The following is a 23,026-nucleotide window of genomic DNA, read 5'->3' as shown; positions in this document are numbered from 1 at the left end:
GTCTCCTCTCTCTGCTGTGTATGTCTCCTCTCTCTGCTGTGTATGTCTCCTCTCTCTGCTGTGTATGTCTCCTCTCTCTGCTGTGTATGTCTCCTCTCTCTGCTGTGTATGTCTCCTCTCTGCTGTGTATGTCTCCTCTCTCTGCTGTGTATGTCTCCTCTCTGCTGTGTATGTCGCCTCTCTCTGCTGTGTATGTCTCCTCTCTCTGCTGTGTATGTCTCCTCTCTCTGCTGTGTGTGTCTCCTCTCTCTGCTGTGTATGTCTCCTCTCTGCTGTGTATGTCTCCTCTCTCTGCTGTGTATGTCTCCTCTCTCTGCTGTGTATGTCTCCTCTCTCTGCTGTGTATGTCTCCTCTCTCTGCTGTGTGTGTCTCCTCTCTCTGCTGTGTATGTCTCCCCTCTCTGCTGTGTATGTCTCCTCTCTCTGCTGTGTGTCTCCTCTCTCTGCTGTGTATGTCTCCTCTCTCTGCTGTGTATGTCTCCTCTCTCTGCTGTGTGTGTCTCCTCTCTCTGCTGTGTGTGTCTCCTCTCTCTGCTGTGTGTGTCTCCTCTCTGCTGTGTGTGTCTCCTCTCTCTGCTGTGTATGTCTCCTCTCTCTGCTGTGTATGTCTCCTCTCTCTGCTGTGTATGTCTCCTCTCTCTGCTGTGTATGTCTCCTCTCTCTGCTGTGTGTGTCTCCTCTCTCTGCTGTGTATGTCTCCTCTCTGCTTTGTGTGTCTCCTCTCTGCTGTGTATGTCTCCTCTCTGCTGTGTGTGTCTCCTCTCTCTGCTGTGTATGTCTCCTCTCTCTGCTGTGTATGTCTCCTCTCTGCTGTGTGTGTCTCCTCTCTGCTGTGTATGTCTCCTCTCTGCTGTGTGTGTCTCCTCTCTCTGCTGTGTGTGTCTCCTCTCTGCTGTGTATGTCTCCTCTCTCTGCTGTGTATGTCTCCTCTCTCTGCTGTGTGTGTCTCCTCTCTCTGCTGTGTATGTCTCCTCTCTCTGCTGTGTGTGTCTCCTCTCTGCTGTGTATGTCTCCTCTCTGCTGTGTATGTCTCCTCCCTCTGCTGTGTATGTCTCCTCTCTGCTTTGTGTGTCTCCTCTCTGCTGTGTATGTCTCCTCTCTGCTGTGTGTGTCTCCTCTCTCTGCTGTGTATGTCTCCTCTCTGCTGTGTATGTCTCCTCTCTGCTGTGTGTGTCTCCTCTCTCTGCTGTGTGTGTCTCCTCTCTGCTGTGTATGTCTCCACTCTCTGCTGTGTATGTCTCCTCTCTCTGCTGTGTGTGTCTCCTCTCTCTGCTGTGTATGTCTCCTCTCTCTGCTGTGTGTGTCTCCTCTCTGCTGTGTATGTCTCCTCTCTGCTGTGTATGTCTCCTCTCTCTGCTGTGTGTGTCTCCTCTCTCTGCTGTGTATGTCTCCTCTCTCTGCTGTGTATGTCTCCTCTCTGCTGTGTATGTCTCCTCTCTGCTGTGTATGTCTCCTCTCTGCTGTGTGTGTCTCCTCTCTCTGCTGTGTATGTCTCCTCTCTCTGCTGTGTATGTCTCCTCTCTGCTGTGTGTGTCTCCTCTCTGCTGTGTATGTCTCCTCTCTGCTGTGTATGTCTCCTCTCTGCTGTGTATGTCTCCTCTCTCTGCTGTGTATGTCTCCTCTCTCTGCTGTGTATGTCTCCTCTCTGCTTGTGTGTCTCCTCTCTGCTGTGTGTGTCTCCTCTCTCTGCTGTGTATGTCTCCTCTCTCTGCTGTGTGTGTCTCCTCTCTGCTGTGTGTGTCTCCTCTCTCTGCTGTGTGTGTCTCCTCTCTCTGCTGTGTGTGTCTCCTCTCTGCTGTGTATGTCTCCTCTCTCTGCTGTGTGTGTCTCCTCTCTGCTGTGTATGTCTCCTCTCTCTGCTGTGTATGTCTCCTCTCTCTGCTGTGTATGTCTCCTCTCTGCTGTGTATGTCTCCTCCCTCTGCTGTGTGTGTCTCCTCTCTGCTGTGTATGTCTCCTCTCTCTGCTGTGTAGGTCTCCTCTCTCTGCTGTGTATGTCTCCTCTCTGCTGTGTGTGTTTCCTCTCTGTTGTGTATGTCTCCTCTCTCTGCTGTGTATGTCTCCTCTCTGCTGTGTGTGTCTCCTCTCTGCTGTGTATGTCTCCTCTCTCTGCTGTGTATGTCTCCTCTCTCTGCTGTGTATGTCTCCTCTCTCTGCTGTGTATGTCTCCTCTCTCTGCTATGTATGTCTCCTCTCTGGTGTGTATGTCTCCTCTCTCTGCTGTGTATGTCTCCTCTCTGCTGTGTGTGTCTCCTCTCTCTGCTGTGTGTGTCTCCTCTCTCTGCTGTGTGTGTCTCCTCTCTGCTGTGTGTCTCCTCTCTGCTGTGTGTCTCCTCTCTGCTGTGTATGTCTCCTCTCTCTGCTGTGTGTCTCCTCTCTGCTGTGTATTTCTCCTCTCTGCTGTGTATGTCTCCTCTCTGCTGTGTATGTCTCCTCTCTGCTGTGTATGTCTCCTCTCTCTGCTGTGTGTCTCCTCTCTCTGCTGTGTGTGTCTCCTCTCTCTGCTGTGTGTGTCTCCTCTCTCTGCTGTGTGTGTCTCCTCTCTGCTGTGTATGTCTCCTCTCTCTGCTGTGTATGTCTCCTCTCTCTGCTGTGTATGTCTCCTCTCTCTGCTGTGTATGTCTCCTCTCTCTGCTGTGTGTGTCTCCTCTCTCTGCTGTGTATGTCTCCTCTCTCTGCTGTGTGTCTCTTTTCTGCTGTGTGTGTCTCCTCTCTGCTGTGTGTGTCTCCTCTCTCTGCTGTGTATGTCTCCTCTCTCTGCTGTGTATGTCTCCTCTCTCTGCTGTGTATGTCTCCTCTCTCTGCTGTGTGTCTCTTTTCTGCTGTGTATGTCTCCTCTCTGCTGTGTGTGTCTCCTCTCTCTGCTGTGTATGTCTCCTCTCTGCTGTGTATGTCGCCTCTCTCTGCTGTGTATGTCTCCTCTCTCTGCTATGTATGTCTCCTCTCTGGTGTGTATGTCTCCTCTCTCTGCTGTGTATGTCTCCTCTCTGCTGTGTGTGTCTCCTCTCTCTGCTGTGTGTGTCTCCTCTCTCTGCTGTGTGTGTCTCCTCTCTGCTGTGTGTCTCCTCTCTGCTGTGTGTCTCCTCTCTGCTGTGTATGTCTCCTCTCTCTGCTGTGTGTCTCCTCTCTGCTGTGTATTTCTCCTCTCTGCTGTGTATGTCTCCTCTCTGCTGTGTATGTCTCCTCTCTGCTGTGTATGTCTCCTCTCTCTGCTGTGTGTCTCCTCTCTCTGCTGTGTGTGTCTCCTCTCTCTGCTGTGTGTGTCTCCTCTCTCTGCTGTGTGTGTCTCCTCTCTGCTGTGTATGTCTCCTCTCTCTGCTGTGTATGTCTCCTCTCTCTGCTGTGTATGTCTCCTCTCTCTGCTGTGTATGTCTCCTCTCTCTGCTGTGTGTGTCTCCTCTCTCTGCTGTGTATGTCTCCTCTCTCTGCTGTGTGTCTCTTTTCTGCTGTGTGTGTCTCCTCTCTGCTGTGTGTGTCTCCTCTCTCTGCTGTGTATGTCTCCTCTCTCTGCTGTGTATGTCTCCTCTCTCTGCTGTGTGTGTCTCCTCTCTCTGCTGTGTGTGTCTCCTCTCTCTGCTGTGTGTGTCTCCTCTCTGCTGTGTATGTCTCCTCTCTCTGCTGTGTATGTCTCCTCTCTCTGCTGTGTATGTCTCCTCTCTCTGCTGTGTATGTCTCCTCTCTCTGCTGTGTGTGTCTCCTCTCTCTGCTGTGTATGTCTCCTCTCTCTGCTGTGTGTCTCTTTTCTGCTGTGTGTGTCTCTTTTCTGCTGTGTGTGTCTCCTCTCTGCTGTGTGTGTCTCCTCTCTCTGCTGTGTATGTCTCCTCTCTCTGCTGTGTATGTCTCCTCTCTCTGCTGTGTATGTCTCCTCTCTCTGCTGTGTGTCTCTTTTCTGCTGTGTATGTCTCCTCTCTGCTGTGTGTGTCTCCTCTCTCTGCTGTGTATGTCTCCTCTCTGCTGTGTATGTCGCCTCTCTCTGCTGTGTATGTCTCCTCTCTCTGCTATGTATGTCTCCTCTCTGGTGTGTATGTCTCCTCTCTCTGCTGTGTATGTCTCCTCTCTGCTGTGTGTGTCTCCTCTCTCTGCTGTGTGTGTCTCCTCTCTCTGCTGTGTGTGTCTCCTCTCTGCTGTGTGTCTCCTCTCTGCTGTGTGTCTCCTCTCTGCTGTGTATGTCTCCTCTCTCTGCTGTGTGTCTCCTCTCTGCTGTGTATTTCTCCTCTCTGCTGTGTATGTCTCCTCTCTGCTGTGTATGTCTCCTCTCTGCTGTGTATGTCTCCTCTCTCTGCTGTGTCTCCTCTCTCTGCTGTGTGTGTCTCCTCTCTCTGCTGTGTGTGTCTCCTCTCTCTGCTGTGTGTGTCTCCTCTCTGCTGTGTATGTCTCCTCTCTCTGCTGTGTATGTCTCCTCTCTCTGCTGTGTATGTCTCCTCTCTCTGCTGTGTATGTCTCCTCTCTCTGCTGTGTGTGTCTCCTCTCTCTGCTGTGTATGTCTCCTCTCTCTGCTGTGTGTCTCTTTTCTGCTGTGTGTGTCTCCTCTCTGCTGTGTGTGTCTCCTCTCTCTGCTGTGTATGTCTCCTCTCTCTGCTGTGTATGTCTCCTCTCTGCTGTGTATGTCTCCTCTCTCTGCTGTGTGTCTCTTTTCTGCTGTGTATGTCTCCTCTCTGCTGTGTGTGTCTCCTCTCTCTGCTGTGTATGTCTCCTCTCTCTGCTGTGTATGTCTCCTCTCTCTGCTGTGTATGTCTCCTCTCTCTGCTGTGTGTGTCTCCTCTCTCTGCTGTGTATGTCTCCTCTCTGCTGTGTATGTCTCCTCTCTCTGCTGTGTACTGTATGTCTCCTCTCTCTGCTGTGTATGTCTCCTCTCTGTTGTGTATGTCTCCTCTCTGTTGTGTATGTCTCCTCTCTGGCGATACTCATTCCTTTATTTCGCTCCTCAGTGTCTAAGATCTTTATGTCTCATCCCTTTATCTTAGTCTCTCTCTCTCCTGTTTGTATTCTCTCTCTCCTGTTTGTACACTCTCTCCTGTTTGTACTCTCTGCTGTTTGTACTCTCTCTCCTGTTTGTACTCTCTCTCTCTCCTGTTTGTACTCTCTCTTCTGTTTGTACTCTCTCTCCTGTTTGTACTCTCTCCTGTTTGTACTTTCTCTCTCTTCTGTTTGTACTCCCTCTCTCCTGTTTGTACTCTCTCTCTCTGCTGTTTGTACTCTCTCTCTCCTGTTTGTACTCTCTCTTCTGTTTGTACTCTCTCCTGTTTGTACTCTCTCTCTCCTGTTTGTACTCTCTCCTGTTTGTACTCTCTCTCTCTTGTTTGTACTCTCTCTCTCCTGTTTATACTCTCTCTCCTGTTTGTACTTTCTCTCTCTTCTGTTTGTACTCTCTCTCTCTCCTGTTTGTACTCTCCCCTGTTTGAACTCCCTCCTGTTTGTACTCTCCCTCCTGTTTGTACTCTCTCCTGCTTGTACCCTCTCTCTCTTCTGTTTGTACTCTCTCCTGTTTGTACTCTCCCCTGTTTGAACTCCCTCCTGTTTGTACTCTCCCTCCTGTTTGTACTCTCCCTCCTGTTTGTACTCTCCCTCCTGTTTGTACTCTCTCCTGCTTGTACCCTCTCTCTCCTGTTTGTACTCTCTCTCTCCTGTTTGTACTCTCTCTCTCCTGTTTGTACTCTCTCTCTCCTGTTTGTACTCTCTCTCTCCTGTTTGTACTCTCTCTCTCCTGTTTATACTCTCTCTCCTGTTTGTACTCTCTCTCTCTCCTGTTTGTACTCCCTCTCTCCTGTTTGTACTCTCTCTATCATGTTTGTACTCTCTCTCTCTCTCTCTCTCTTGTTTGTACTCTCTCTCTCCTGTTTATACTCTCTCTCCTGTTTGTACTCTCTCTCTCCTGTTTGTACTCTCTCTCTCTCCTGTTTGTACTCTCTCTCCTGTCTCCTGTTTATACTCTCTCTCCTGTTTGTACTCTCTCTCTCCTGTTTGTACTCCCTCTCTCCTGTTTGTACTCTCTCTATCATGTTTGTACTCTCTCTCTCTCTCTCTTGTTTGTACTCTCTCTCTCTCTCCTGTTTATACTCTCTCTCCTGTTTGTACTCTCTCTCTCATGTTTGTACTCTCTCTCGTGTTTGTACTCTCTCTCTTGTTTGTAATCTCTCTCCTGTTTGTACTCTCTCTCCTGTTTGTACTCTCCCTCTCCTGTTTGTACTCTCTCTCTCTCCTATTTGTACTCTCTCTCTCCTATTTGTACTCTCTCTCTCCTATTTGTACTCTCTCCCCCTCTCCCCCTCTCTCTCCTATTTGTACTCTCTCTTGTTTGTACTCTCTCTCTCTCTCTCCTGTTTGTACTCTCTCTCCTGTTTGTACTCTCTCTCTCCTATTTGTACTCTCTCTCTCTCTCTCTCTCTCTCTCTCTCTCTCTCTCTCCTGTTTGTACTCTCTCTCCTGTTTGTACTCTCTCTCCTGTTTGTACTCTCTCTCATATGTGTACTCTCTCTCTCTCCTGTTTGTACTCTCTCTCTTCTGTTTGTACTCTCCCTCTCCTGTTTGTACTCTCCCTCTCTTTCCTGTGTGTACTCTCTTTCTCTCCTATTTGTACTCTCTCTCTCTCTCTCCCTCTCTAGCTCCTGTTTGTACTCTCTCTCTCTCTCTCCTGTTTGTACTCTCTGTCTCTCCTGTTTGTACTCTCTCTTCTGTTTGTACTCTCCCTCTCCTATTTGTACTCTCTCTCTCTCTCCCGCTCTAGCTCCTGTTTGTACTCTCTCTCTCTCTCCTGTTTGTACTCTCTCTCTCTCCTGTTTGTACTCTCTCTCTCCCTCTCTCTCTCCCTCTCTCCTGTTTGTACTCTCTCTCTCTCCTCTTGCTTCTCATCGTTTGTCCTTTCTCGCCCGGATCTCTGTCCTGACCCTCCCCCTCTTGCTTCTCATCTCGCCCGGATCTCTGTCCTGACCCTCCCCCTCTTGCTTCTCATCTCGCCCGGATCTCTGTCCTGACCCTCCCCCTCTTCCTCTCTCCTGTTTGTACTCTCTCTCTCCCTCTCTCCCTCTCTCCTGTTTGTACTCTCTCTCTCCCTCTCTCTCTCTCTCTCCCTCTCTCCTGTTTGTACTCTCTCTCTCTCCTCTTGCTTCTCATCGTTTGTCCTTTCTCGCCCGGATCTCTGTCCTGACCCTCCCCCTCTTGCTTCTCATCTCGCCCGGATCTCTGTCCTGACCCTCCCCCTCTTCCTCTCTGTCACTCTCTGTCACTCTCTGTATAGATGTGACAGTGAACCCCTGGATGAGAGATTGCAGTGGTAAGCAGTCCCGTGTTATCACTTACACAATACCCATCAACAACCCACTGGGACCAAAATCTGCCCCTGCAGTGGAAACCCAGGTGAGACACCTGGACCCGGGTAACTGACGTGCGGGGTACAGTAGTTAACATAAGATGGAGGCGTATCTGAGGCTAGTGAGACCCCCACTTGGGACCTTATTTCTCTTCCCGATCTTTACTTACTGAATATTTCATGAACACATGAGAAATGGAGACTCGCTTACATATGGCTTCTATATGTAAGCTGTAATGTTAATAGCTTTATACTGTAGTGTCGCTGTGTCCGGTCCTGACCCGAGGGATCCATGTGGGGATGTACATACAGTATGAAAATGCTGTCTGTATTTGTGCAGTAGTAGCCATGTAACACTGTTTCTAATGATAGATTTTCTCCTTCTCTCCTTATTATTTCCCTCACCCTCTCCTGCTTTCTCCCTCCTCTCATATTCTCTGTCTGCCTCACACGCCATCTTGCTTTGTCTGTTCCCTGTCCCTCCGTCTCAAATCTTTCTCTGTTCTTCTCTTTGTTCTTCTCTTTGTTCCCCTCTCTCCCTCTCTCTCTCTCTCTCTCTCTCTGTCTCTCTCTGTCTCTCTCTGTCTCTCTCTGTCTCTCTCTGTCTCTCTCTGTCTCTCTCTGTCTCTCTGTCTCTGTCTCTCCCACAGACTCTGTACAGTCAGAAGGGGTCAATGTGTGTTCTGGACACGGAAGTTGTAACTCAGGGCATCCCATACCAGGATTATTTCTACACAGCTCATCGGTACTGCATTTCCAGTGTGACCAAGAACAAAGCTCGACTCAGGTACCCTGCGGCACTCATCACTCCTAGCGGCCTGAGAGATAGCTCAGTCTCAGTGCCCACTCACCGCTCCTACCTGCCTGAGAGATAGCTCAGTCTCTGTGCCCACTCACTGCTCCTACCTGCCTGAGAGATAGCTCAGTCTCAGTGCCCACTCACCGCTCCTACAGTACCTGCCTGAGAGATAGCTCAGTCTCTGTGCCCACTCACCGCTCCTACCTGCCTGAGAGATAGCTCAGTCTCTGTGCCCACTCGCCGCTTCTACCTGCCTGAGAGATAGCTCAGTCTCTGTGCCCACTCACCGCTCCTACCTGCCTGAGAGATATCTCAGTCTCTGTGCCCACTCACCGCTCCTGCCTGCCTGAGAGATAGCTCAGTCTCTGTGCCCACTCACTGCTCCTACCTGAGAGATAGCTCAGTCTCTGTGCCCACTCACCGCTCCTACCTGCCTGAGAGATAGCTCAGTCTCTGTGCCCACTCACCGCTCCTGCCTGCCTGAGAGATAGCTCAGTCTCTGTGCCCACTCACTGCTCCTACCTGAGAGATAGCTCAGTCTCTGTGCCCACTCACCGCTCCTACCTGCCTGAGAGATAGCTCAGTCTCTTTGCCCACTCACCGCTCCTACCTGCCTGAGAAATAGCTCAGTCTCTGTGCCCACTCACCGCTCCTACCTGCCTGAGAGATAGCTCAGTCTCTGTGCCCACTCACCGCTCCTGCCTGCCTGAGAGATAGATCAGTCTCTGTGCCCACTCACCGCTCCTACCTGCCTGAGAGATAGCTCAGTCTCTGTGCCCACTCACCGCTTCTACCTGCCTGAGAGATAGCTCAGTCTCTGTGCCCACTCACCGCTCCTACCTGCCTGAGAGATAGCTCAGTCTCTGTGCCCACTCACCGCTCCTACCTGCCTGAGAGATAGCTCAGTCTCTGTGCCCACTCACCGCTCCTACCTGCCTGAGAGATAGCTCAGTCTCTGTGCCCACTCACCGCTTCTACCTGCCTGAGAGATAGCTCAGTCTCTGTGCCCTCTCACCGCTTCTACCTGCCTGAGAAATAGCTCAGTCTCTGTGCCCACTCACCGCTCCTACCTGCCTGAGAGATAGCTCAGTCTCTGTGCCCACTCACCGCTCCTACCTGCCTGAGAGATAGCTCAGTCTCTGTGCCCACTCACCGCTTCTACCTGCCTGAGAGATAGCTCAGTCTCTGTGCCCACTCACCGCTCCTACCTGCCTGAGAGATAGCTCAGTCTCTGTGCCCTCTCACCGCTCCTGCCCTTGCACAAGAAATGACTCAGGATCTGTGCCACCTCACTCTTCTATCCCCATGCGAGAGATAGCTCGGTCTGTACGCCCACTCACTGCTCCAATTGAATTGAGAAATATCTGCCTTTTGTTCTGGTGTGTCTGTGTTTTTCTAAAGTACTTGTATATCAAATCCGTTTCATATTAAAGCAAATGTTTAATAGATACCTCTCTCTCTTCCCCCCCCCCCTCTCTCTCTCTCCCCCCTCTCTCTCCCCTCTCTCTCCCTCCCTCCCTCTCTCTTTTGACTTCCCTCTTTCACCATGTTATTCTGTCTCTGTACCATGTATCTCTTTTATTCAAACGTACCCTTCTGTACGGACATATTTGTCTCTTTGCGACTTCCTTTCTATATTTATTTCTCCCTTCTTCCCGGTCGCCCTTGTCTCCTTTTCTGCTGCTCTTTCTCTCTCTCTTTCCCCCCCCCCCCCACCCATCTCTCCATTCTCTCAAATTCCCCTCCTCCCTCCCCCTTCCCTGTCTGTCTCACTCCCCCAGGGTGTCGTCTGAGATCTGTTACAGGAAGCAGCCATGGAGCCTGGTGCGTGCCATCATTGAGAAGAACTCATGGAATGGGATGGAGGAGCACTTCAGTCAGCTGGGTGAGGGAGAGAGAGAGAGCAACTGGGAGGGACCCCACTTCTGTGTGACCTGATCGTAAAGAATGATCCCAGAAGAAATAAAACCACGTGGGCCTTTAATAGAACAGGGGGTGTAGGGTGGGAGACGTAGACCCATAGGTGATGGGGACTGTGTGAGTGATGGAGGGAAATAGGTGAGTGTGTGTGGGGGAGTGTGTAAGAAAGTGTAAGAGATGAAGAAGACGGTGTGATACACGGATGGAGATAGTATGTGAAATATAATTACATATGGTGGCATTGGTCTAATTTGGACTCCTCCTTTCCTGTTTCTCTTCCTCTCTGTCTCAATCGGTCTCTCTGCTGTAAATCTATCTGTCTCTCTCCCTAACTTGCTGTCTCTCTCCCTAACTCACTGTCTCTCTCCCTAACGCGCTGTCTCTCTCCCTAACTCACTGTCTCTCTCCCTAACTCACTGTCTCTCTCCCTAACTCGCTGCCTCTCTCCCTAACTCGCTGTCTCTCTCCCTAACTCGCTGTCTCTCTCCCTAACTCGCTGTCTCTCTCCCTAACTCGCTGTCTCTCTCCCTAACTCACTGTCTCGTCCTAACTCACTGTCTCTCTCCCTAACTCGCTGTCTCTCTCCCTAACTCGCTGTCTCTCTCCCTAACTCACTGTCTCTCTCCCTAACTCGCTGTCTCTCTCCCTGACTCGCTGTCTCTCTCCCTAACTCACTGTCTCTCTCCCTAACTCGCTGTCTCTCTCCCTAACTCGCTGTCTCTCTCCCTAACTCGCTGTCTCTCTCCCTAACTCGCTGTCTCTCTCCCTAACTCGCTGTCTCTCTCCCTAACTCGCTGTCTCTCTCCCTAACTCACTGTCTCTCTTCCTTTGTTCCTCTGCTTTCTCTCCTTCAATCAACTTCTCTCTAACCCCCGCTCTTCTTTCTCCCTTCTCCGTTCCTCTCTTTTAATCGCTGTCTCCTCCTCCGTTTCTATCTCCCTCTCCTTCCCTTTCTCTCCTTATCTCTCCTTCTCTCCCTCTCCTCCCTTCTCCCTCTCCTTCCTTCTCCCTCTCTTTCCCTCTCCTTCCCTCTCTCTCCCTCTCCTTCCCTCCCTCTCCTTCCCTCCCTCTCCTTCTCTCCCTCTCTTTTCCTCTATCTCCTTCTCTATCTCCCTCTCCTTTCTTCTCCCTATCCTTCCCTCTCTCTCCCTCTCCTTCCTTCTCCCTCTCATTCTTTCTCTCCCTCTCCTTCCTTCTCCCTCTCCTTCCTTCTCCCTCTCCTTCCCTCTCCCTCCCTCTCCTTCCTTCTCCCTCTCCTTCCCTCTCTCCCCCTCCTTCTCTCTCCCTCTCCTTCCCTCTCTCTCTCCCTCCCTCTCCCTCCTTCTCCTCTCCTTCTCTATCTCCGTCCCTCTCTCCCTCGCCCTCCTTCCCTCTCTCTCTCTCCTTCCCTCTCTCTCCTTCCCTCTCTCCTTCTTTCTCCCTCTCATTCCCTCCCTCTCCTTCTCTATCTCCCTCCCTCTCCTTCTCTATCTCCCTCTCCTTCCCTCCCTCTCCTTCTCTATCTCCCTCTCCTTCCCTCTCCTTCTCTATCTCCCTCTCCTTCCCTCTGTCTCCCTCTCCTTCCTTCTCTCTCCCTCTCCTTCCCTCTCTCTCCCTCTCCTTTCTTCTCCCTCTCCTTCTTTCTCTCCCTCTCCTTCCTTCTCTCTCCCCCTCCTTCTCTCTCTTCCTCCCCTTCCCTCTCTCTCCCTCCTTCTTCTCTATCTCCTTCCCTCTCTCTCCCTTGCCTTCCCTCCCTCTCCCTCGCCTTCCCTCCCTCTCCTTCCCTCTCTCCTTCTCTCTCTCTCTCTCTCCTTCCCTCTCTCTCCTTCTTTCTCCCTCTCCTTCCCTCCCTCTCCTTCTCTATCTCCCTCTCATTCCCTCTCTCTCCCTCTCCTTTCTTCTCCCTCTCCTTCTTTCTCTCCCTCTCCTTCCTTCTCTCTCCCCCTCCTTCTCTCTCTCCCTCCCCTTCCCTCTCTCTCCCTCCTTCTCCTCTCCTTCTTTATCTCCTTCCCTCTTTCTCCCTCTCCTTCCCTCTCTCTCCTTCCCTCTCTCTCTCTCTCTCCTTCCCTCTCTCCTTCTCTCTCTCATTCCCTCTCTCTCCTTCTTTCTCCCTCTCCTTCTCTCTCTCTCTCCTTCCCTCTCTCTCTCCTTCTTTCTCCCTCTCCATCTCCCTCTCCTTCTCTCTCTCTCTCTCCTTCCCTCCATCTCTGTCCCTCCCCCCTCCTCTATGTCCCCTCAGCAGAGGCAGTTGTGAAGTTGGAGCAGTGCTGCATGGAGGAACTGGGAGGCAGAGAGAAACCGTCTCTGAGGCGCAGGAAGCGGACCCTGAGCTGGAAGTCTCATCACGGGGACACACTCAGTGCTGTTCCTCCCCCACTGGAGAGCGAGAGAGGGTCACGCAACTCCAGGGCCTCAGGTACAAGGGGCAGGGAAGAAAGATATCAGGGTGGGTGACACTCGCACCATGCAGGGGCCTCTAACTCACCCAGTCTCCCTGTTCCACAGGCAGCATCTCCTCCCAGCTCTCGCACTTCTCTGATAGAGGATCTGCATACAACGTCCCCACTGCGCTGTTCATCATCAGTATTGTGTGAGTTAAAAATCCTCTAACCTGCTACAGTACTTACACCCAACCACTCCCTCTGCCCATTAGCTAGGGTGACCAGGTGGCTACCCCAAAAATACTGGATACAATGGTGAAAGATGCGACGCGCTCGACACCCCCCCACCCCTCTCACCTCTTTTTGCTCCTTGCTGTTTCCTTCTCTCCTTGGCCTCACCCACAGGCCCCCGACACCTCCTCCTGATCGGCTGCTGCTGGGTAATGCAGCCAATCAGGATGGAGGAAGCTGCCCAGCCCCCTAACGGCCCTGCTCCCTCCCTGCTCAGGGAATACCCCCGCCCCCCCCCCCCCCCAAGTCGGCCAGGTCACATGTCCAGAGAGGTAATACCAGTATACACATCCATGTCCAGTATTACCTCTCATTGTTTACCGGACAGAGTGTCCAGATACAGGACAGTCCGGGTCAATACTGGACACCTGGCAGCCCTGCCATCAGCACACTCTGAGCCTGCACCTTTAATGAGGACCGGTCCCGGAGGGTTATGATGATGGATTGCAGCATGTTCATTTTCAAGAGTAGAAAAATCCCCCTTTGGCCATAAATGCTGCACCTTTCCCAGCTCCGTTAGAGGCCGCACTCCAGCCAGGACGTTCTTCTTGTCCAGCGGCTTTGCGGAAACCTGCCAAACGTTGAAAAGCTGCCCGAAAATGATGAGACCTGCACAATCTGTTGACTTTATAGACAGATTTTAATTGCTGAATAAAATGCTGACCGGCAGATCTTTTTTGTGGGGCTGTGAATGTTTCAGCTGTGCCCATTCTGGCAAACGCATGTATATGTTTTGCACACTTCTACTTTCTAACTACACTGTAAAAAAGCAAGAGGCAATGCAGATATTTACAGGACAAGATTTCTATTGAACAGAAATAGGATCATTCTAAGCTATGAGAGAGCCTTCTCTTTGAGTTGGGTTTAATCGTACTACTACTACGTCACCAGGGAGTGGAACGCCCTCCCCCTGCTGGGAAACGCTATGTACGTTAATGGCGCTATATAAATAAAGACAGGCATACATACATACATACATACATTCATACATACATACATACATACATTCATACATACATTCATACATACATTCATACATACATACATACATACATTCATACATGCATACATACATTCATACATGCATTCATACATACATTCATTCATACATACATACATTCATACACACTCACACACATACATACATACATACATACATACATACATACACACACACACACACACACACACACACACATACATACATACATACATACATGCATTCATACATACATACATATATACATATCCATCAGAAACAAAGACCTTCCCACTTTCAGAAAACGTCTCAAGACTTGGCTCTTTGAAATCGCCTTTCCGAACCTCGATTTGATTCTTCGCTCCACCTTTTGGAGTTTTTAGAAAGCGCACAGGAGCAGGTTCCCTCTGTGTATGCGCTATACAAGACATTGGCATAGATAGATGATATATGTGGAGAAATCTCTTATCTTAGTTGTGCTCCCTGCATCGTTGGAGTTGCTGCAGAATTCTTACCTTGTTTACGGAAGACCTCTTAACGAACTCCTAATAACAGCAATATAGTGGTGTATATTTGTGGGTGTGCCTTTGGCTATAGGCTATTAACCCTTCCGGATCCATCTGGCAGCAAAAGTGTTAAATAGATCTCAAGATAGGAAACATACATTAGAATGTTAGATACAGAATCACATATCTGTGCTCGCTCAAATACAGTTTGACCAGTGTTATATATCCCGACCCCGTGACCTCTTCCTGTGCCTGTGACCCCAGTTCTGTGACGCCGCTCTCTGATCCCTGTCTCCCCGCAGCCTGCTGGCTCTCGTGCTCCTGAACATGATTCTTTTCTACCGGCTTTGGTCTCTGGAGCATACGGCGCGGACATTCCAAACGTGGCAGAGCTACGCCGTATCCCAAGGGTAACTACCTCCTGCTAATGTCTCCGCCACCCACTGCGGCCAGGATCACTCATAGTGGTCCAGCGATAGAAGCTTACTCTGTCCCATCCAGTCTACCCCTGTCATACATACAGTAGGGGGAGAGGAAAAGGCAGGAGGGGCCTGTAACCCATCCATTCTGTCGCCATCATAACAGAAATAGGGGACCTATGTGGGATTTAGTCGTGAGCTGTTATAAATAAGAACATCTATTGCCCATCCTGCATCTATTGGTTCACCATCTCCTCGCTGCCGCTGTATCAGTCAGGCGCTTGTTAATAATGTTTTTACATTACAAAGCTGAGTTTTTATTGCGCTAGGAAGACTGGAGAAGACAGACATCCCACTATTGTATTATGACACTTTCTGTTGATAGTCCCTAAATCACAAACTGCCCCAAACTGCACAAAATAGGTGTGATATCCCCCCCCCCCAACCCCCCCCGCTCCCCTCAAAGAAGTATAATAAAAGGCATCAGGTCTGGGGACTTTTTCTATTTATGTGAAAGTGACTGTTTTTGGCCGAAAATCACCATTTAATGTATCGGCCCAAAGTGGCTGCGGTGTATACAGAATGATCCCCTTATTATATAAACCTCGGGGCTAAGTATTTCTGAGTTTTATTCCCTGTGTTTATATGGAAGTATTTGGAGGGACACTGCAAATAAATACCAGCGGTGCCGGTTCTCTTCCTGGTACGTTTGGATCATGGTCAGACTAGTTACCAATGTGGGATCCCACCCCAGGGTGGTCTTTATGCCGGCTGCCGGTTGTGACACCTCTTCTTCCTCTGCCCGCAGGAGGTTTCCTCAGAGCTCTGCAGATTGGGCAGAGATTCTTGAGCTGCAGAAGCGTTTTCACAGTACAGAGGTGCAGAAATGGAAGCAGACGCTCCGGGCTTCAGTACAACTGCTGGACGAGGTGAGGGCCAAGTCAGACTGGGTGCTGGCAGCTGTAATTAGATCACGCAGAGAGTCAGACTGAGGTACGGGGAGTGGGGGAATGCTCGAGGGGACATAGCCTTCCAAACGAGCAGAATTGCACTCCAGATTGAGGAGTAGAGAAGTGAAATGCGTCGGTCTGGGGCCACAAAGTGAGTTGGCAGCAGAGCCATGGTTAGGGAAAGAAAGTGAAATGTACAATAAATTTGCCAGAGATCACACAAAAAGTCAGTGGCAGAGCTGCAGGAGGAGCGAGTATCTATTGGGACAGTAACACCCACACTTCTCTCCATGCCTTTCTCTCTTTCCATATTTCCTCCAGATGAAGATGTCTCTGGAGAGACTGCAGCAGGGAGTCCTGGTGACTGACCCTGCCACAGACCCTCGTGAGGAAGACGCCCTGTCGTGACCGAGACCCCTCCCAAAACGAATCCTTTGGGACATTTCGTAAAAGAGCAGATGCAGCACAGAAGACATTCCCCAGGGATTAGGTTCAGGAAGCAGGCGCCCTCTCCGATTAGAGTGCAGCAGCCCGATGCACTTGCAGTGATTAGTGTGCTGCGGAATTGACACCCTGCAAGGATCAGAGTGCTACGGAATTGACACCCTGCAAGGATCAGAGTGCTGCCGAATTGACACCCTGTAGGGATTAGAATGCTGCCGAATTGACACCCTACTGGGATCAGAGTGCTACGGAATTGACACCCTGCAAGGATCAGAGTGCTGCCGAATTGACAACCTGTAGGGATTAGAATGCTGCCGAATTGACACCCTGCTGGGATTAGAGTGCTGCTGAATTGACACCCTGCAAGGATTAGAGTGCTGGGCAATTGATAGCCTGCAGGGACTAGAGTGCTGGGGAACTTGACCCCATACAGAAATAAGAATGCATGGGATACATACCCTGTTAGTATTAGAGTGCTGGGTACTGACTACTTTCAGGGACTTGGAGTGCTAGAAACCTGTAGAGATCTGCAAACGGCAGAGTCTAGAGTGAGCCCCATCGGGATGGGAGCGGCGGGAATTTGTTGGAATGACGGTGTCCGCAAGCGGCAACTTCAAGGACGAGAGTGCTGGAAACTGGGTCCTACAAGGGGTTAGAGTGCCAGTAAATAAGACCGCTCTCCTTAGAAACGTTTAACCCCTTTCACAGCCAGAGGGGCCTGCAACGCAATGCACAGCAATCCCCTCTGGTAGTGAAAGGGTTGAGCCCCTTGCTGGTGGTCCGCCCATAATGAATTCCCTGATTTGGGTTCCAGGTTCCTTTCTGTAATTGTGCTGCTGTCTCTCCTGGGTTATCAATGAAGGAGACCATCCTGCGGGCCCCTGGCGCCCGATGGGGGGGCGGATAGCGTTAACCAGAGATGTGCAAAAAAGGTTCACCAATGGTTAACACACCTCCTGCGTTAACCACATTAGGGTTAACTGCTCCCCACACTAGGCCCGGGTTCCCGTTAAAGGGCTTCAGGCAGAGCTGATTCACCTGGGGACGGGGGGTTTAAACGTGCCGTCGGTCGGATAATGTATTGTGCGGTGGGAAGAGCGGCCCGGAACAAGTCTGAACCTGTATACCTCGCATGCCAACGCAAAGGAAACCGTCCTGGCCGGCGGTTTCAGTCTAAACCAGGGGTGGCCCGACTCCTGTCCCCGAAAGCCACCAACAGGTCATGTTATCAGGATTTCCTGCTTCAGCACAGGTGACTCAGTCTTTGATTGCACCCCCTGTGCTGAAGCAGGGAAATCCTGACAACCTGACCTGTTGGAAGCTCTTGAGGACTGGAATTGGGCCCCAGCACAGTATGGGTATCCTCCTTCAGGGACTCCCGCGGGACGCCGGCTGCAGCCAGCGCCGGTTTATAACTGACGATGGGAGGATTACACATCACAACGTGAGCCAGCCAGAGCGGTCCCATCACTGGCTGAAGCGGCCCTTTAAACCGTGAATCCGTTCCCGGATTACACCAACTGTTACACACTCACTGTGTGTGTCTGCAGCTATTGCACGTGGGATACACACAGGACATTGCTGTGCTGAAGCTGCAGGCTTTATTTGTAGATAGCACTTACTGCGGGCTGCGCTGCGCCAGTCCTCAAGACCCCGCCCCACAGGTCAGGGTAAGGATATCCCTGCTTCAGCACAGGTAGCACAGTCAAAGACTGCACTACCTGCACAGAAGCTGGAATATCCTTCAGACCTGACCTGTTGGGCGAGGTCTTGAGGACTGGCGCAGCGCAGCCCTGACTTCCGGTGTTTATACGCAGCCCTTCCGTTTCCGAGTCCTTCGCGTGCTGCCGCCATTTTTGTTGTCCCCCCTGGTCTAAAAGGTGTCGTCTCCTTTGCGCGACACAAGACACGGCAGATAGGAGCAGCTGCATCTTCTAAATAATATAGGCCGCTATTTATTTGTGACGTGATTGTGTAGGGATTTCCCCGGGGCGGTCGCGGTGTCCTGTGCCTCGCGCTGCTCCAGCCCTCTCCCCGCAGAGCGCTCCCCTTGCGTGTGTCCGCCGCCTCCCTCTCACAGACTCGCAGAGCCGCGCTGGCTCTTTGCTGCAGAGCATTTATTCCCGTTAACTTATTTCCCTGACCGTGGCAGTTTCTCCTTAACCCTGTCACTGCCGCGGAGCCCTGCTAAGGAAGGCTTTCCGTCATTCCCCTTCCCTGGCCCAATCTGCGGCGCGTCATTTCACTGCCAGACGCACGCAGGACATCTTTCCGTTAGCGTTTCACCCTGACAGGCGTCCGGCAGAAGCAGAACCTCCTCCCCGAGGGATCTGCAGACTGCTGACGTGTGTAAGAATGGGCTGGCCCCATTACCATGTAATATTAATGTGCATAAAATACCTCACGGAAGATCAATCAGTATCACTGTAAATATTAGTGCCGGGGGGCGCTCCACTCCAGTCCTCAACATCCCCCCCAAACAGGTCAGGTTTTCAGAATATCCCAACTTCAGTACAGGTGAGTTAATCAGAGGCTCAGCCCAAGACTGCACCATCTGTGCTGAAGCAGGGACTGATTGAGCCACCTGTGCTGATGCAGGGACTGATTGAGCCACTTGTGCTGAAAGTGGGATATCCTTAAAACCTGCCCAGTTGAGGGGTCTTGAGGACTGGCGTTGAGCCCCCCTGTATTAGGACAGAACGGACGCCCCTTTCTCTTTGTGCCACACAGGGGCAGGTTGGATAGGGCCGTAGGTCCCTTCTATCAGTATAGCTTAAAGAGGGGTGGGCCATAGGTTTCTCCTGGCATTGTGTCCCTTTGTATGAATGTAATAACTTAGTGGTCCTATGTCTCTTTATCCTTATGCTGCTGTGTCATAGCAGTGTTGAGGTTGTCTGATTTTTGTTACAACACAGTCGGGTCCCTCAATGGGATGACGGTCCGGACAGAAGGCATCAGGCGTCACTCCCTTCAGCAGAACAATGACAAATGTATATCACATTACTTTACCAACGTTTCCGCCCCCTGACCAGCCTTCATCGGGGCAAGATTAGAGGCAGAGAATACACCAAATGAAATCAGACACACACACACACATTATATATATATATATATATATATAAAAAAATATATATATGGTATATTAGTGCAGAATAAATGAGTTCTTCAGTATTAGGTGATACCTTTTGTATTTGGACAAACAATTTATGTCATAGGACAAGCTTTCGAATGTTCTGTATTGCAGACCTGAGGAAGAGAGGAGAACTCTCGAAAGCTTGTCCTATGACATAAATTGTTAGTCCAAATAAAAAAGGTATCACCTAATGCTGAAGAACTCATTTATTCTGCACTATCGCAACTGGACTAACATGGCTATTTCCGTTTTATAGATATATATATATATATATATATATATATATATATATATATATATATATATATATATACACACACACACAATTGCGTGTTTGCTGCCAAACTCCCACATACGCCGAGGCAGACACAAAACTCTCAATCTGATGCCTTTGGAGACCAATTAGCCAAGAGCACATTATAAGCCCCTTGTACAGAGAAGACACCTCCTTTGTACAGAGAAGACATCCTTTGTACATCTTGATAACATGACATTGCATTACCCCTCTGGTGGCTGTAGGGTTCTGCAGCACATTTCTCTGCAAATACTGTAGATCAAATAGACATTCTTTTTCTGTAGTTTTCAATCCCTTTTAGCATTCGAGGGATTAATAGGGAGGCGGGCCAGGAACGCGAGCGATTAACAAGACGCGTGACGGCCCCATCTCCCCTGCTCCTCCACACACTGTATTAAGTTATTTTGCACAGATCAATGTACTGTCACTTTAATAGTGTTACTTTAAATAAAGATATTGGGGTGCGGCTGTATACCGGGGGGGGGAGGGGCGGGGACTGGAAGAAGTGGGGGCACAGGTTGCCATGTGACTCCAGATAACTGCCTCAAAAAGAGTCCAGGACTTGTAGTAGGGTTGGCTGAATGCATTGCAGGCCTCTCGGGCGGGGCGTGGGGGGAGAGAGGATGGGGGGGGGGTGCAAGCTCTGTGTTTAAAGACTGCCTGTTACTATGGGTTGCCTTTGTCTGTTTGACATGACGCTCGAAGCAAACCCTTGTGCCCCTAGAGACTCCTTTGTGGCCAACCGAGCCAGCGAGACCATGCGCACCGTGTACCTTGTAGTGCTTCATTTCCTCAGTGCCAGGTATGGAGGAGATGCTGGTCCGCCCTCCCTCCCTCTCTGTCTGTCTGTCTGTTCAGTATTCGCCATGGGAGAGGCCTGCAATGCGTTGGGTGTCTGTGCAGTCATGGGGTTAAGCCAGTCACAGCTGCCAAGTGGAAGGTCGCTCACCCTCGAAGGAAGAGCTGCCGGCCGCCCCGGTGCCAGAAACGCCCAACAGGTCAAACCAGCCCAGGCCTTTAAATAAGGCTTGGAGATTTCATTACCTGGGCTGGCTGCGCTTGTAACACCTTTGATGCCAAAGTGGTCGGCGGTAAGCTTCGGGCTTTTCTGGCAGCCAGGGATAGCGCAGAGTAACAGCTCTAAGGCATGGGCGGCCGACTCCAGTCCCCAACGACTGAGCCACCTGTGCTGAAGCAGGGATATCCTGAAAACCTGACCTGTTGGTGGCCCTTGAGGACCGGAGTTGGCCGCTCCTGGTGCAAGGATTGCTTTAGCCAGTTTAGGATCTCGTCACGGTTTAACCCCTTCTGCGGCAGAAAGGCAGGGACTGGAGTGGGTCGGGTAAATAAATGTAGAGGCATGCAGCAAGCCCACTCACCGAGACCCGGGTCGCACCCCCTCAGCAGTGACTAGTTTAACCGACTCGCTGGCAGGGGCATTATGTGGATCTGGCAGTGAAGACGTTAAGTAGACTTGAATGTGTGAATGTGTGTCCACAGCTAATATTTATTAAAATGATCTGAAAGTATTACATGCCCGTGTGTCTCTTCATTTCTGGTGGTATTCGAGGCTACAGAGAGAGGACTACGTGCGTTCTGGGCAGCGCCCTTCCACGGCTCTCTATCACTACAAGAAGGGCTATTACCCCTCTATCCACAACAAGGCCTTCTACATGAGCAGTGAGGACTGCAGGGTCTCCCCATTTCCAGCAGAATGAGGCAGCATATTCTGTGTAGAATTCAGCTTTGTACAGTAGATTCTAGCAACAGAACTCAAGAGTTTAGTAACCAAGCCCCAGAAGAGTTATCTATCGATTGTTTGCATAGGGCTACAGATTTAGCAAAAGCTGGGAGCAACCTGGAACAAGTCACAGACCGCGCTCTTATACTGCTCCACCCAGAGATAGCATTCTTGGTCCAGATCCAGAAAAGGGTGCTAAGCTTTAGCACCGTTACTCCCATTCATTTGAATGCAAGCTGAGGTGTGCCAAAGATTAGCACCCTTTTGTGGATTTGGGCTTAATACTTCTATAGTCACAGCAAACGCTCTTACACTGTTCCAGCCAAAGGCAGCACACCAGGTAAGGAGAGAGGCCTCCAACACACTGACACCCCCCTACCCACAGGTAAGGAGAGAGGCCTCCATCACACTGACCCCCCCCACCCACAGGTAAGGAGAGAGGCCTCCATCACACTGACCCCCCCCCACCAACAGGTAAGGAGAGAGGCCTCCAACACACTGACACAGCCCCCACCCACAGGTAAGGAGAGAGGCCCCCATCACACTGACCCCCCCCACCCACAGGTAAGGAGAGAAACCTCCATCACACTGACACCACCCCACCAACAGGTAAGGAGAGAGGCCTCCAACACACTGACACTACCCCCCACCCACAGGTAAGGACAGAGGCCCCCAACACACTGACACCACCCCACCCACAGGTAAGGACAGAGGCCTCCAACACACTAACACCCCCCCCCCCCCCACCCACCGGTAAGGAGAGAGGCCTCCAACACACTGACTCCCCCCCACCCACAGGTAAAGAAAGAGGCCTCCAACACACTGACACACCACGCCCCACCCACAGATAAGGAGAGAGGCCTCCAACACAGACACACACACACACAGGTAAGGAGAGAGGCCACCAACACACTGACACACCACCCACCCACAGGTAAGGAGAGAGGCCTTCAACACACTGACACAGCCCCCACCCACAGGAAAGGAGAGAGGCCTCCAACACACTGACACCCCCCCACCCACAGGTAAGGAGAGAGGCCTCCAACACACTGACACAGCCCCCACCCACAGGTAAGGAGAGGGGCCTCCAACACACTGACACACCACGCCCCACCCACAGGTAAGGAGAGAGGCCTCCAACACACTGACACCACCTCACCCACAGGTAACTAGAGGGGCCTCCAACACACTGACACCCCCCCACCCACAGGTAAGGAGAGAGGCCTCCATCACACTGACACAGCCCCCACCCACAGGTAAGGAGAGAGGCCTCCAACACACTAACACCCCCCCCACCCACAGGTAAGGAGAGAGGCCTCCAACACACTGACACAGCCCCCACCCACAGGTAAGGAGAAAGGCCTCCAACACACTGACACCCCCCCACCCACAGGTAAGGAGAGAGGCCTCCATCACACTGACACAGCCCCCACCCACAGGTAAGGAGAGAGGCCTCCAACACACTAACACCCCCCCACCCACAGGTAAGGAGAGAGGCCTCCAATACACTGACACAGCCCCCACCCACAGGTAAGGAGAGTGGCCTCCAACACACTGACACCACCTCACCCACAGGTAAGGAGAGAGGCCTCCAACACACTGACACCCCCCACCCACAGGTAAGGAGGCCTCCAACACACTGACACAGCCCCACCCACAGGTAAGGAGAGAGGCCTCCAACACACTGACACAGCCCCCACCCACAGGTAAGGAGAGGGGCCTCCAACACACTGACACTACCTCACCCACAGGTAAGGAGAGAGGCCTCCAACACACTGACACCCCTCCACCTACAGGTAAGGTGAGGCCACCAACACACTGACACCCCTCCACCCACAGGTAAGGAGAGAGGCCTCCAACACACTGACACCCCCCCCCCCCCCC

At 51.2% G+C, this 23,026-nt stretch overlaps 1 protein-coding gene across 5 annotated transcripts in view; it reads left to right on the top strand.

The window, feature by feature from the left end:
- GRAMD1A (GRAM domain containing 1A) overlaps positions 1-19,262 on the top strand; it is a 198,739-nt gene extending 179,477 nt beyond the window's left edge. For 2 of the 5 annotated variants that reach the window (XM_075606180.1, XM_075606181.1), the window contains exons 12-19: positions 7,234-7,352; positions 7,956-8,092; positions 9,886-9,989; positions 12,243-12,419; positions 12,509-12,593; positions 14,463-14,570; positions 15,388-15,508; positions 15,851-19,260. In XM_075606180.1, coding sequence (XP_075462295.1) covers positions 7,234-7,352; positions 7,956-8,092; positions 9,886-9,989; positions 12,243-12,419; positions 12,509-12,593; positions 14,463-14,570; positions 15,388-15,508; positions 15,851-15,937 — 938 coding nt within the window. In that variant the 3' untranslated portion in view covers positions 15,938-19,260. Of the gene's footprint in view, positions 1-7,233; positions 7,353-7,955; positions 8,093-9,885; positions 9,990-12,242; positions 12,420-12,508; positions 12,594-14,462; positions 14,571-15,387; positions 15,509-15,850 lie in introns of all 5 variants that reach the window. The other 3 variants (XM_075606178.1, XM_075606177.1, XM_075606179.1) reach the window with 3 other exon arrangements.
- The last annotated feature ends 3,764 nt before the right edge of the window (positions 19,263-23,026 follow it).

Source organism: Ascaphus truei, chromosome 6, assembly GCF_040206685.1.
Source record: "Ascaphus truei isolate aAscTru1 chromosome 6, aAscTru1.hap1, whole genome shotgun sequence".
NCBI classification, from domain to species: Eukaryota; Metazoa; Chordata; class Amphibia; order Anura; family Ascaphidae; genus Ascaphus; species Ascaphus truei.
The sequence above is the reverse complement of the archived record's forward strand: the minus strand, read 5'-3'. Positions and strand labels throughout refer to the sequence as shown.